Below are 14709 nucleotides of genomic sequence, written 5' to 3' on the forward strand. Positions count from 1 at the left end.
GTCAGACAGAGGGGCATGTCAGATATGGGCGTGTCAGACAGAGGGGCGTGTCAGACAGAGGGGCATGTCAGATATGGGCGTGTCAGACAGAGAGGCGTGTCAGATAGGGTGTGTCAGACAGAGGGGCGTGTCAGATATGGGCGTGTCAGACAGAGGGGCATGTCAGACCTCTGCTCCTGGATCTTCTGCTCTCTTTCCTTCATTCGTCTCTCTCTCTGCTCGGCCTCCCTACGTTCTTGCTCCTGTCTCTCTCGTTCACTCCGTCTTCTGTCTTCCATTGCCCTTCTGCGCTCTTCCTCCTTCCTCTCCTCTTCCTCTCTCTTTGAGAAATGCACAAGAAATGCACAAGAAATGCTTTCATCATCTTCATCATGTATGTTAGTGTGTATGGGGAAACATTCCCATCATAGTGTAAAGTCTGAGCTTTACAAACAGCACAGCGCTGCGTTACAACGGGTCGGACTACGTCGTTGTGCAGAGGATCGGCTGTGTCATCACCTCTGCCTGTGCCCTCACCTCTGTCTGTGCCCTCACCTCTGTCTGTGCCCTCACCTTTTCCTGTGCCCTCACCTTTGCCTGTGCCTCACCTCTGTCTGTGCCCTCACCTTTTCCTGTGCCCTCACCTGTGCCTGTGTCATCACCTGTGTCTGTGCCCTCACCTCTGCCTGTGCCCTCACCTTTTCCTGTGCCCTCACCTGTGCCTGTGTCATCACCTGTGTCTGTGCCCTCACCTCTGTCTGTGCCCTCACCTTTTCCTGTGCCCTCACCTGTGCCTGTGCCCTCACCTTTTCCTGTGCCCTCACCTCTGTCTGTGCCCTCACCTTTTCCTGTGCCCTCACCTGTGCCTGTGTCATCACCTGTGTCTGTGCCCTCACCTCTGCCTGTGCCCTCACCTTTTCCTGTGCCCTCACCTGTGCCTGTGTCATCACCTGTGTCTGTGCCCTCACCTCTGCCTGTGCCCTCACCTTTTCCTGTGCCCTCACCTGTGCCTGTGTCATCACCTGTGTCTGTGCCCTCACCTCTGCCTGTGCCCTCACCTTTTCCTGTGCCCTCACCTGTGCCTGTGTCATCACCTGTGTCTGTGCCCTCACCTCTGCCTGTGCCCTCACCTTTTCCTGTGCCCTCACCTGTGCCTGTGTCATCACCTGTGTCTGTGCCCTCACCTCTGCCTGTGCCCTCACCTTTTCCTGTGCCCTCACCTGTGCCTGTGTCATCACCTGTGTCTGTGCCCTCACCTCTGCCTGTGCCCTCACCTTTTCCTGTGCCCTCACCTGTGCCTGTGCCCTCACCTTTTCCTGTGCCCTCACCTGTGCCTGTGTCATCACCTTTGCCTGTGCCTCACCTCTGCCTGTGCCCTCACCTTTTCCTGTGCCCTCACCTGTGCCTGTGTCATCACCTGTGTCTGTGCCCTCACCTCTGCCTGTGCCCTCACCTTTTCCTGTGCCCTCACCTGTGCCTGTGTCATCACCTTTGCCTGTGCCTCACCTCTGCCTGTGCCTCACCTCTGCCTGTGCCCAGAAACACTCTCTGCGGGTTTGGAGAATCTCTGCGGCAGCGATTATTCTCTTGTAGTTGGTGCCCTGTCAAAAAAAAAGGATGAAGTGTGACTGTGGTGTTAAAATTGTTTTCAAGCATTGTTTATTTACAAAATGAATTAGCTAATATGTTACTTAGAAAAGGACATAACACTTTCACCCTTATGAAATGAAAATGTTCCTACTTGAGATGTATTATTCTGCCCCCTTGTGGTTCAGGGTCAAAACCACAGGAGTCTCACCACAATCTCCTCTCTGGTGTCTTGTTGAGGAATTGGGCGTCTTGCTCTCGAATTCTCCTTAATGCCTGTGACCCTCAAAGCCACTGTACCAATCCTCTCCTCCGTCACCTCATCCAGAGAACGTGCGGGATGAAATATATGCACCTCCTGAAGGAGAGAAGAGAGAGACAGTATATGTGTTAGACTATAAAAGGTTTGTGGCATCAATATTAGATTATTCACTTATATATTAATATTTCTTTGTTTTGTATTATATATTGATGTATTTATAACTTTTTGTTATGTATTATGTTATATATTAATGTATTGATAACCTTTATGAATACTTTATGAATGTACAACTGATTTTTGCCAGTTACTCTGATCCTGATCAAATTCAAATTTATCGAGTCAGTTCACTACTGGGTAGACGTGCCAAGTGTGAACATAAAAATAAACAAATCAGGTTTGAGACACTTTTGTTTCTCAATCAAATGTGTGTCCACTGAGTGCCCAGTGTGCCCAGTGAAACCTTCACAACAGAACTCGTGTTTTTAAACCTCATTCGTCATAGAGCAGGTACATATCACTGCTGCGTCCGTGACCAACACATCTCTGTGTTCAGTAGTTCAGTAGCTGCTGTAACATACACATCTCTGTTCAGTAGTTCAGTAGCTGCTGTAACACACACATCTCTGTTCAGTAGCTGCTGTAACAGAACTCTGGTGCAAAGCTCTCAGGAATCACAGAACTATTCAGCATGTAGTTCTTCCTCTACAGTCTGGTATGTGTTGGGTTTCACCTTGAAGAAAGATCTGATTGCAGGAACATGACTGGCACACTCAGCTCTGCGATACTCATCCACTCCCTCGCCCACCTGTCGTACACACACACACACACACACACACACACACACACACACACACACACACACACACACACACACACACACACACACACACACACACACACACACAAGCCAATGAGATTAAACTGTTATGACTCTATATCTGCCACATTAATATGATGAATGGATGGATGGATGGTGTAACTTACCCAGATGATCATGACAATATGGGATTGGGCGGGTATGCGTTGCTCCAACCTGCAGAGCCCATAGAGAGGTTGTCTAGGGTGGAGTTTAGAGGTCAGCTCCAATACACCGCCCACTGAAAAAGAATACAGATAAGCACACATACATAACCTCACACACACACCCACATACACACACATTGTATATGTAACCTTGCTATTTCTTACCACCAGAATCTGCCAATTTGAGCTTGTTTGACAATCCATCATAGGCAAACAGAGCCCTGTAGACGGAGAGATGATGAAGTATCAACATAGACAGATAGTGAGAGAATGATAATGAGATAGGGTGATAGTGAGATAGAGTGATAGTGAGATAGAGAGATAATGAGACAGAGAGTGAGTCAGATACATCGAGTCCATTTTTCCATTACAAAAAGTATTCTCAGAGATGAAACCTCTACAGTAATGCATAGTAACTCGGGGGGTAACGCGGGGATACCGACGAGTACACACCGCGTGTAAAAACAGTGAACCGGCTCAGAAGTTAACTGCTGTTTCAATTCATCAAATGACCGCTGGGCCTCAGCGAACCAAACAAAGGGACCAGGCATTTTCTTGGTGAGGGCGATGAGAGGGGCAGCTAGGGTGCTGAACCCCTTAATAAAACGCCGGTAAAAACGAGCAAACCCTAGGAATCGCTGGACCAGTGAGGTGGGAGTTGGCCACTGAGCAACCACCCGGATCTTTGAGGGGTCCACAGCCAAGGTGTTAGCTATGCGATGAGCTATGAGATATCCGAGGAACCCTATTTCTTGGACGTGGAACTGCGACTTTTCTAGTTTCACAAAGAGGTGGTTCTCAAGTAAAAGCCGCAATACTCGCCTAACGTGTTTTTTTTTGTGCTCGGACTTGGAGCGACTATAGATTAAAATGTCGTCAAGGTAGTCAAACGCGTAACGGTCGGGGTCTTCCCTCAATACTTCATTGATGAAGCGTTGAAATATGGCCTGGGCGTTCATAAAGCCAAATGACATGGCCAAGTGTTCATAGTGGCCTGACGGGGTGATGAAGGCGGTCTTCCGTTCATCGCCCTCCCTAACTCTGACCAGGTTATAGGCACTCCTAAGGTCGAGTTTAGAGAAGACTGTGGCCTGTTGGAATGTCTCAAACACCGTAGCCATGAGAGGAAGAGGGTGACGGTTAACCTTCACGGTTATTTTGTTTAGACCCCGATAATCCATGCAATGGCCGTAAACCCCCATCTTTTTTCCCTATAAAGAAAAAAACCATCTCCACGGGATCAGAGGAGTGATTGGCAGGGGACTGGAGATGACCCTTGAGACACGTCTCCCTGCAGATGGTGCCCCAACTCCGTACAGTACGCGAGAGCCAGTCTACCTCTGGGTTGTGGCGCTGCAGCCACAGAAACCCCAGGATAAGAAGCACATGGGGGGGCACTGATGACAGATAACGTAAGTTGTTCTTTATGTTCCCCTATCATCATGTCAACAGCTATAGTCTGTTTGTTGACCTTCCCTGAAATTAAAAGTACGTCAACAGCTGCCACAGAAAGGGGTTATTTTCCAAGCTGACGAGCGGAACACAGAGTTGTTTGGCCAACGATGCGTCGATAAAACTGGCAGCGACGCCTGAGTCAATGAATGCCAGCATGCACTTTTCTGTTGTTCCCCGCCAGGTTAGGGACACATGGACATGTAGTCCGTGTGACAGAAATTATTGATTAGATCATGTTTAGTTATTATAAGGGGTCATTATGAACTTTATGATTTAGTACAGGGGTGCCCATTATGTGTGAGTAGATCGCAGGCTATCGTCCATCGTCCATACATGGTAGCCAATCTGAACCCACCAGGGCCTCCTGCTTTACTGGCGGGCCAGTCCTTTCCCCTGCAGCTCGGGGCATCTAGAGCATTGATGCCCTTCACTGCCACAATAAAAGCATCTGCCTTCTTGAAGCTGCGTCTGCCTTTCATGATGAGACAGACGCATATGGCCTAACTGCATAGACAGTGGCTCACTACTGGGCTCACGGGAACCAGTGGTGTGTGTGGACTCAACATTGGGACTAGGAACCTGCGGTTGTAGTTTTTTTTTTAGCACTCCTGCGTTGACGGCGACGGTTATCTAATCGGACAGTGAGTGTAATCAGTGCATCAAGATCAGCAGGAGGATTGCGGAGTGCTAATTCGTCTTTTAATTCATCAGCCCTTCTTGATAGATAGCTAGGAGAGCGTCCAAACCCCATCCGGTGTTCTAAACTGAAGAGAGTATTCCGCAACAGACAACATGCCTTGACGTAGGCGTAACAGAGGAGGCCCCACTACTCCCCCAGATGACGGGTGATAAAAGGTGCACTTCATAGTGATAGCGAAACGTTGATACGAGGAACATACATTAGCCTGTGCCTCCCAGAGACGAGAGGCCCAGGCCAAAGCTCTGTCAGTCAATAGTGCCATTATGTAGGCTACTTTCGCATGTTCTGTTGGCAAACAAGAGGGCTATTACTCGAATATCAGGGAGCATTGCTTCGACTGACCTAGCAGGTGGTGATTCATGAGGGACTGGGGTTGAGCTGGCTAGGGCAGGGTTGCCAACTCTCATGCAATGAGCGTGAGACACACGCATTTGACTGTCTTCGCAAGCTCTCACGCCATACATCCGATTTTTCACGCTTAAAAAAATCTAGTTTATTTATCTCTGATTTACATCTATGATTCAATGAGTTACTAGTTCGCCAACCAATGGCGATCGATCGATCGTGATTAATTAATTTGTGTCCATTTTACATTCCCCCCGCTAACAATTTACACTCGCCACCCCCCCCACCCACTCCCCTGTCAACAATTTACACTCAATTTACACAAAACAACGCAGAATAACTCAACGCGTAAAGGAAAAATCAACCATAAAAGAAAAATCAACCGTAAGAGACGGGAGAGAAAATAATAAAGAAAACTCAAAGGACGCGGAAAACTCAACGCGTAAAACAAAATAGAACTAAGAATGCCAGGGGAAGTAATTGGCAGCAGGCGAACACCACAACAAAGTACAGTATAACTGATAGGAAGGATATAGCTGGGGGAAAACTTGAGATAGGCCAGGAAGCGGCGCAGGAGATAGGGACTCGAATAAGCAAATGCAAAAAGAGAAAGAACAAGAGAGAGGAAGATGGCGAGACACCTTGTAACGGGCACATGATCAGAGAGAGACAGTAGGGAAGGGCTGAAAGCGCAACGGCATAACAGCAGTGATCCGTCACAACAAACCTCCTTAAATAATGAGGACGACAGGTGTGACGGATCACTGCCGATTGCGCCTAGTCCTGACTCAGGAGCTCCCTCCTGTGGTGGCTGAAGGGGTGGCACCCGAGTCAGCCCTGACACGGCAGCTATAAGGCAGGCGGACCCAATAATGTCCAGAACACCAGCACCACAAATAAACCTTCTTGAGAGTTGATCAAGATTAACAAGACCCCCACCCAGACTGAACTGGCACCATGTCAGGAATGCCGTCCTTTGGAGGGGCTGATGCTGCCTGTAAACCACGTCACATATGTCACGGCATCAGAACAGTCTGGAAAACACATGACCCTTCTCACGGCAACTCTGTTTAAGAATATACAACATTCTCTCAAACGTTCCTTAAGTTTATATATATTCAAATGAATTTGCCTGACACATTTATATTCTGAGCATGATTTACAAAAGAACGCATTCACACGCAAAATAAGTAAGAAAAAGTTATTGTTAAATATTTGTCAACTTTCAATATTGCAATGTGAGCACACCAATTTTAACATAAGGTAGAAACATGACTAAATCACGCCCCCTGGAGACATACCAGAACACATGCAGGTAACACTTTACAGTCTCAGTTAAACTTTAAAATTTAAGTGTAATTATGTCATTCATTACAGTGTAATATAGCCTAATGTGTTACAATGCATGGATACTCCATCTTTACTTAATGGGAAACAATGTGTAAGTGTGCACAGGGCATGTGCAAGGTGAGAACTGAGTATCAAACTGGGATGTTATGCTGAAATTAGTAGTTAAGATTAATAACACTGTAACAGGGTCTATGAATTACAACATACTACCAGAACGCTTTGCACCTTGCACTATGGTGTATGGACCTCAATACATCACATTAGTGGATGGTTTAAAGAAACGTATATCTGAAAAGCTGGAGAGGTTAAGCTACTAGGGAGTATGGATGGACTGAAAATCCCCTACACTCTCTCTCTCTCTCTCTCTCTCTGTCTCTCCCTCTCTCTCTCTCTCTCTCTCTCTCACACACACACACACACACACACACACGTGACGTGAATTAATGAAGAAACCAGGGAGTGGTGTGGGCAGACAGAAAGACCGGAAGTCCGTGGGAATGAGAGATTGTCCTGTGTATTCCCATTAAAGTGCACTGCTTACTTGATACGCATTGGATCGCTCCCCAGAGAGCGCCCGCGTTTCCCACATTTTGTGAGCTATTCCTAAAACTATTGTCAGCGCGTGACTGTGGACAGTCTCCAAGCCAATACGCCACCTACTCACACCACGCGCCCGCTCTGCAGACCGGGCTTGACGCACGCGCGGTCTAGTGTCTCCAGCGCCGGACTCCAGCAGCAGCAGCAGACGGGATTAGCTAACACGTCTCGAGGACAAATTATCCCGTTTGGAACGAATTTCCTACTCCCTTCACGCGCTGACCAAACAAGGAAAAGCGTCCTCGCGCGCACACGCGCACACGGGCTTTCAGGGGCTTTTGTTGACATGCAGCGACATTCTTTATAAATGTGTTTCCGTCCTCCACCTTCTGTCTTTTGAGGACGTTTACTGCTCCAATGTGCAACAGAACAACAGGAAACACTCAGACTAAAGTAATGTCCATACATACTGACTAAAGTAATGTCCATACATACTGACTAAAGTAATGTCCATACATACTGATTAAAGTAATGTCCATACATACTGATTAAAGTAATGTCCATACATACTGACTAAAGTAATGTCCATACATACTGACTAAAGTAATGTCCATACATACTGACTAAAGTAATGTCCATACATACTGATTAAAGTAATGTCCATACATACTGACTAAAGTAATGTCCATACATACTGACTAAAGTAATGTCCATACATACTGATTAAAGTAATGTCCATACATACTGACTAAAGTAATGTCCATACATACTGATTAAAGTAATGTCCATACATACTGATTAAAGTAATGTCCATACATACTGACTAAAGTAATGTCCATACATACTGATTAAAGTAATGTCCATACAAACTGACTAAAATTATGTCCATACATACTAAAGTTATGTCCATACATACTGATTAGAGTTATGTCCATACATACATACTAAGGTTATGTCCATACGTACTAAGGTTATGTCCATACGTACTAAGGTTATGTCCATACATACTAAGGTTATGTCCATACATGTAGAGCTGATAAAATGCTGCTACCCTGTTTTGACACATTGCTAGGTGGAAAACAAGTGTTAAAAATAGTCAGCTAACTATATCTCAAGTTATGTGTTTGGCTATCTAGCTGTTTTAACCGCATTAAACTAAAAAAGAGTTCATTAATATACTTAGCTAATGTTACATTTCCTGTTCAGGTATTTTAAAACCACATTGCTGGCACCAGTACAACAACGTCTTAAAACAGAAAGATCAAACGCTTCACCGCAGCAGAGTGGCGCAGCGGAAGCGTGCTGGGCCCATAACCCAGAGGTCGATGGATCGAAACCATCCTCTGCTAAGCTTTTCAGTTTTTTACCCTTAATATATAATAATTATATATATAATATATTAATGCATTGCTTAAATTTCTGTAGTGCTACGTTAAAGCTCATTTGACGAGAGCGTTCATTTTACTGTTCAAATTACCCACAGACATATATTATTGTATTATGTATTTTTTTCTATCATTTAATATTCATTGAAACTTAACTTTTCTCCGTACATTTTATGCTTCTGCATTATCAGTCTAGCTGCTACCTAACTGTAATACGAAATAAAAACATTTTAAAAGTTACATTTGGGTTCGGGTTAGAGTTAGAAACCTTAATAAATGTTAAAGGTACATATGAGATGTTCCCGCACCAGTTCGTGGACGACCGCGGGTTCAGCACGTCCTCCTTCGCTGTCAGCAGGGACAAGCTGTAGGTGTCCAGATTAAGGTCCTTCGGTGTTTTCATGGTGAATCACTCAGATCTCCACGTGTATACCACTCCACTATCAAGAAAAGATTTATGTTAAAAAAGAAATAGTCGTATTTAATCTGAGCACACTTGTGGGAATATCAGGGTGTGCGCGCACCGCCGGTCTCCCCGTGGTTAAAATAGCGCAACCGCATGTAAGGTCTCAGGAAGCCGCAGGAAAAGTCTCATCGAGCCACTCCTACAGATTTAGGGTGAATAATTACACTGGGTACAATTTAACGCTCAGCTTCACATCCACAACTCCTCCTCCCATAAACGTGGTGAAGTGGGGTAGGGGGGGGCTCCAGACCTGGACGGGACCTGCACCCCATAACGGCACAAACTCTAGATGTTCAGGAAATCCTGTCGGGAAAAGTTTTTCTTCCTTTGACTTATATGAATTTAGATGCTTATTTGTGTGCATGCGTGTTTAAATTACTTTGTAGGCGCAAATATTAATTACAGGTTTCATCTAGAAATGTTACCAGTCATTGGAAATGAATTACTCGTGTAGTTTTCAAACTGATCTTGTGTTGTCCCGTTCATATTGTATTGGTTGGTTGATGTTAAATATTGGATCCATATAATAATATAATATGGTTTGAGATTAGCCATAATTACATTAAATTCGTCTGTCTCTTGTTTATATATATATATATATATATATATATATATATATATATATATATATATATATATATATATATATATATATATATATATATATATGTCAATTCGCTGTCAAACTAACTACAGAGCTAATAAAGAACCATTAAGACCCAATCTCTCAGGTTCGACGTTTAGTCCAGATCCACCAGGATATTGCATAATTACAGAAGTGACATCGTTATTAAAATACTGTATTATATTTTCAGATTAGATATGTAATTATTATATATGTAATATAACATGCTGTTATGGATTACTGCAAGTTTCATCATGAGAAGACCTTCATGTTCCTTGGCTCGAATGCTGAACCCCCCCCCCCCCCCCCCAACGCCCCCCCCCCCCCACCCACAACGGTCCTCTGCTCCTCTGCGCACTTCCTCTTCTGACTTGGGCAGAGTCTCTGATGCTAACACAGGATAAATGTTTGTTTATGTTAAATGCAATGCTAATCGTTGCTGAATTTTAGACTCTTTATGTAGAACTTACAGACAGCATACACTGCACACACTATAGACTGTGTTGAGTTTATATATATATACGAAATTAAGAGGGGCTACCATCACAGTGTTTTACTGTACATGATAATTAGTGCATGAACTGTCTGCTGTATGAGCTGCTGTGTGCATGTCTCTGGTGTGTGTGTGTGTGTGTGTGTGTGTGTGTGTGTGTGTGTGTGTGTGTGTGTGTGTGTGTGTGTGTGTGTGTGTGTGTGTGCGCGCGTGTATACATATAAAACTTTTTTGAAGTGCCCTTGAGCAAGGCACTTAACCCCAACTGCTCCCCTGGCACTGGGCACTTGTTGAAGAGATCACTGCTGGCACGATAAATCGAAATGGAAGAAATTCCAGATAACACTGAATCCCTCTTTCTCTGGAGCTGCCTGCAGGATCTCACCTCATGTAAAGATGTTAAGGATGATTACAGATGTTAAGGTAAGGATGATTCTGAGAAAGGTGAAGTGTTTGCACATGGGAGGAGCTTGTAAATGATCTCAAGGGAGCTGGGAAGTTACCAATAAAACCATCAGTTACACACATCAGTTACACACTTTGTCCCGTCTGGCTCCGCCCCCATCTGTTTGTCAAGTCTCTGTCATGGTCCATGTGTGTTTGTTTTCATTCTGGTTTTCCCCACCTGGTCATTTGCATCTCACACCCCCGCTAATGGATTTAATGTGTTCCTGGTGTAGTCTTCTTGATTGTCTGTGTATTTAAACCCTGTGTTTGGTCTTTTGTGTTGGCTGGTCTTTCTTTCAGTGCTGGTGTCTGTATTGATTTGTTCTTTATTTATGCATGTCAGTTAATACTGTGTGTGGGTTCTGTTTCAATGTCAGGATCTGATTTTATGACTATGAACTGTCGTAACTGCTCTCCTTTTAGATATGCCCATAATAAATCTCGCTCTTCAGCGTTTGTGTCCGCCCCCTCATCGCTACAGCATGACTCCGGTGTGACACACTTCCGTCACACACATCAGTTACACACTTTGCTCTAATGGGTTGAGATCTTGGAATGTCCCTCTGCTCAAGAAGATTCATGGACAGCACTATGCCTAAGAACTAAGCCAAGAGTTCCTTGATCAAATGCTTCACTTAACAAAATACAAATATATAACCTTTAATGTTTGTGTTTTGATCTTCTGTCTCTTACATATAAACCTACCATACAAATGTAAAAAAGAAAAGTGTGGGGTCAAATAATGTTTATCACTGTGTGTATGTGAATATAAAATATTACTTATATTAAATTATATATAAATTACACACAAACATCCAGAGAAGAGGACTAACTGAGACCATTTCAGGTCTGCTAATTCAGAAGTATCAAAAACCTGGGCTATTAAGTAAAATATTAGTTTAGGCTGGTAACCTACATGTTAAATACATAAATACAGCGAGGCCGTTTCAGTTGTACACGTCGTTGTGATCTGTGTTCAATCCCACTGCGGTGCCTCAGTAATCAGATGTCTCGTTCAGACAGACCACATGGTCCCACTGACCCACAGACCTGCAGTCACACGCACAGTTCAATGGTCTGCGCCTGCACGCACCACGCATGCGCAGTAAGGAACGACCACCGCGAGCCAATCAGAGCGGAGTTTCGGCGTGGCGTCATGTTCAGGCGCCGCAAGCTCCACGGCACATTGCCGACAAGCAGGTTAGCCGCAAAAAAACGACAATTTCGCCAATTATTTTGTAAATCTAGTACCTTAGATTTACCGTTGATCTGTGAGACATGACGTGCGGTGTGATTATTGTGTTAAACTCGACTGGTCGGTTGTGTGGACGCTGATAACAGCCCGCCGGTCCGGTAAGTGTAGGTGCGCCTGTGTCCGGCGCCGTCAGTGCTGCAGCCGCGGCTGGACTCCGATCACTGGACCATGAGGTGCCACTACGAGGTGCTGGGCGTCAAACGAGACGCTACGGACGACGATCTGAAGAAGGCCTATCGCAAATTAGCTTTGAAATGGCACCCAGGTAAATGGACCCGCGTTTGGGTGCGTGAGAGCCCGGTTCACTACCCAGAGCAGTGTGGGTGTGAGGCTGTTCACCTGCGCACACCTGAACCCAACACGGTGGTCTCCTGTCCTTCATGTTGTCCACACTGTTGTCGGTGTTATGCGGTGTAATGGAGTCGCACGATTACCAGGCAACCTGGTTTTTGGTCTGAAGATGCTGTCTGACATGTAGGATGTTTGAGTGAGTGTGTTACGAGCTGTTAGGGCCTATAAGAGCTGAGGCGAATAATCACGTATATTAATACTTCTTCTGGTTCTGCAGGTACTGTATCCAAGCCACCGACCTTTTAAAATAACCTCCAGAATGTATGTCATGAGCCTGTCAGGATTGTTTTTGTGTTTGTGATCATTATGTCCTAGTAGGTTTGTTGAGAGAAGTCGGTGTGATGTGATTTCAGATAAGAACCTTGAGAAGGCAGAAGAGGCGGCCGAGCAGTTTAAACTGATCCAGGCAGCGTACGACGTGCTGAGCGACCCGCAGGAGAGAGCCTGGTGAGCAGCGACTGGGCCTGGACGCTCTGGTCAGGAACAAAGAATTCTGCCACTTCAGAAAATCGACCATAGCTTGCACAGTCTTGAGCTACACTCTGACAAACACTGCAGAGATGTTGCTACACAGACAGAGCGACAGACAGACACTCACACTGGAGAGATGTTGATCTTTTCACATACACAAGACAATGGCACTCATTTGGGGCAGTCATGGCCTGGTGGTTAGGGAACTGGTCTTGTGACCGGAGGGTCGTGGGTTCGATTCCCAGACCTGAGGCCATGACTGAGGTGCCCTTGAGCAAGGCACCTAACCCCAACTGCTCCCCGGGTGCCGGGCTAGGGCTGCCCACCGCTCTGGGCACGTGTGATCCACAGCCCCCTAGTAATCACTACTGTGTGTGTGCGTTCTAACTGCACAGATGGGTAAAAAGCAGAGGACAAATTTCGATTGCGGTGAAAAAAAAATCACAATTGACAAAATATGGCACATTTACACATTGTAGTCAGATTGCTCAAACCAGATTTTGAGGTGATCAGATATGGATCTTGATCGTATTTTATCTACAATGTGTCTGCATGCCGTTACGCAGCAGAAAGCGTCTACAAGAAGGACCACAGCTGCTGCTGTGTGGAAGCAGGTGCTGCACTGTTATATGCAGTTTCTGCCAAGACTTCATAGCCTGTAATACGCTGGTAATCACCCGTGGGATTCAGAAAGAAAAATAACCTGAGACCATTTGTGAGTTGGTGTGTGTGTGTCACACGGGAAAGCAAGAGTTCATCTTGTTTCATTGGGGGTGCATTTTAGAGGAAAGTATAAATGGATTCTGGACAAAGTAAATCCAGATCCAGTCCACATGAAAAATGTCAATTCCAGATGTAAACAGGCTATCTGACAGGTTAATGTGGACTCTCCTGATAACAGGTATGATAACCACCGGGAGGCACTGCTGAAGGGCGGAGTCGATGGCGAGTACCAGGATGACAGTATCGATCTGCTACAGTACTTTACTGTCAGTTGTTACTCGGGTTACGGAGACGATGAGCAAGTAAGTTTAGTGTTTGTGTGGGGGAAGAGTTTTCTGCTGAGCACGTTGAGAACTGTGTGTCTTTAATTAACAGCAGCCCATGAATCTGTAAATGTAGAGTGCGGTGGAGGATACAGTGGATTTTATTTCGGCGTTTCAGTGTCCTGTCGAATGTAGATTTCTGAGGACTTTTACTTCGACAGAAGTATTTTTGTGTCTTGTGAACCACTCAGTGTTACGACCGACAGCCTACGGTTCGCCATGCACTATTCATCTCTGCCAATATTCCCAGAATGGGAATGAACTCTGATTCCACCTCCAGAAATTCCTGCTCAGTGTTACATGAGCTGCCTCATATGATACAGCACAAGCAATTTAACACATTCAGCTGTCAGAGGTGACCTGTCATTTGTGTCTAAGGTCAAATTTTCATTTCGACAGTAAAATATTCGACTGACCAACAATTCCCTGGTTCCTGAATAGATGCTGGCCGATCCAGACAGCGCATGGTTTTATATGAAAGGTTTCAGTTTAAATGTTTGGTAATATTGCAGTACCATTATTAGCCACTTGGAGTCAGCAAAAGGTCATGCTTGTTTTGCCTACTGCCTTAAGTCAATGTTTCCATAGGTTTTGTTCTCCTTCTTTCAAATAAATATTGAATGTTGATTGTGTCTTGGCTCCTGGCTGTATGTGTGTATTAATGTTCCTCCTCCGCTGGACTCTGTAGGGCTTCTACACAGTTTACAGGAGACTATTTGAGTCCATTGCAGTAGAAGAGCTGGAACAAAGTAATGAGGGGGATGAAGACTCTGATGAAGACTTCCCCTCCTTCGGAGACTCTCAGAGCGACTATGATACGGTAATCAATCCTACAAACCCAGAACTGTATAGAATGGATTTTGATGTGAAAACGTTTTAATATAAGGAGCTACATGTATGTATCCTGTGTCTCATGTATGTGTCCATCTGGG

At 45.0% G+C, this 14709-nt stretch overlaps 2 protein-coding genes across 8 annotated transcripts in view; one reads left to right on the plus strand and one right to left on the minus strand.

Moving 5' to 3' along the window:
- LOC143490262 (uncharacterized) overlaps nucleotides 1–9295 on the minus strand; it is a 54666-nt gene extending 45371 nt beyond the window's left edge. The window contains exons 1-8 of one of the 3 annotated variants that reach the window (XM_076988885.1): nucleotides 9148–9295; nucleotides 8932–9063; nucleotides 3017–3072; nucleotides 2813–2925; nucleotides 2559–2633; nucleotides 1778–1924; nucleotides 1503–1580; nucleotides 169–320 (exon numbers count right to left, since the gene is read on the minus strand). In XM_076988885.1, the coding sequence (XP_076845000.1) occupies nucleotides 169–320; nucleotides 1503–1580; nucleotides 1778–1924; nucleotides 2559–2633; nucleotides 2813–2925; nucleotides 3017–3072; nucleotides 8932–9026 (716 nt within the window). In that variant the 5' untranslated portion in view covers nucleotides 9027–9063; nucleotides 9148–9295. Of the gene's footprint in view, nucleotides 1–168; nucleotides 321–1502; nucleotides 1581–1777; nucleotides 1925–2558; nucleotides 2634–2812; nucleotides 2926–3016; nucleotides 3073–8931 lie in introns of all 3 variants that reach the window. The other 2 variants (XM_076988886.1, XM_076988884.1) reach the window with 2 other exon arrangements.
- Nucleotides 9296–11774: 2479 nt separating this feature from the next.
- Nucleotides 11775–14709, plus strand: part of dnajc21 (DnaJ heat shock protein family (Hsp40) member C21) — a 14353-nt gene continuing 11418 nt past the window's right edge. For 4 of the 5 annotated variants that reach the window (XM_076988873.1, XM_076988875.1, XM_076988876.1 and 1 more), the window contains exons 1-4: nucleotides 11814–12174; nucleotides 12614–12707; nucleotides 13633–13756; nucleotides 14466–14597. In XM_076988873.1, coding sequence (XP_076844988.1) covers nucleotides 12078–12174; nucleotides 12614–12707; nucleotides 13633–13756; nucleotides 14466–14597 — 447 coding nt within the window. In that variant the 5' untranslated portion in view covers nucleotides 11814–12077. Of the gene's footprint in view, nucleotides 12175–12613; nucleotides 12708–13632; nucleotides 13757–14465; nucleotides 14598–14709 lie in introns of all 5 variants that reach the window. The other variant, XM_076988874.1, reaches the window with a different exon arrangement.

This window comes from Brachyhypopomus gauderio, unplaced genomic scaffold, assembly GCF_052324685.1.
Source record: "Brachyhypopomus gauderio isolate BG-103 unplaced genomic scaffold, BGAUD_0.2 sc64, whole genome shotgun sequence".
NCBI classification, from domain to species: Eukaryota; Metazoa; Chordata; class Actinopteri; order Gymnotiformes; family Hypopomidae; genus Brachyhypopomus; species Brachyhypopomus gauderio.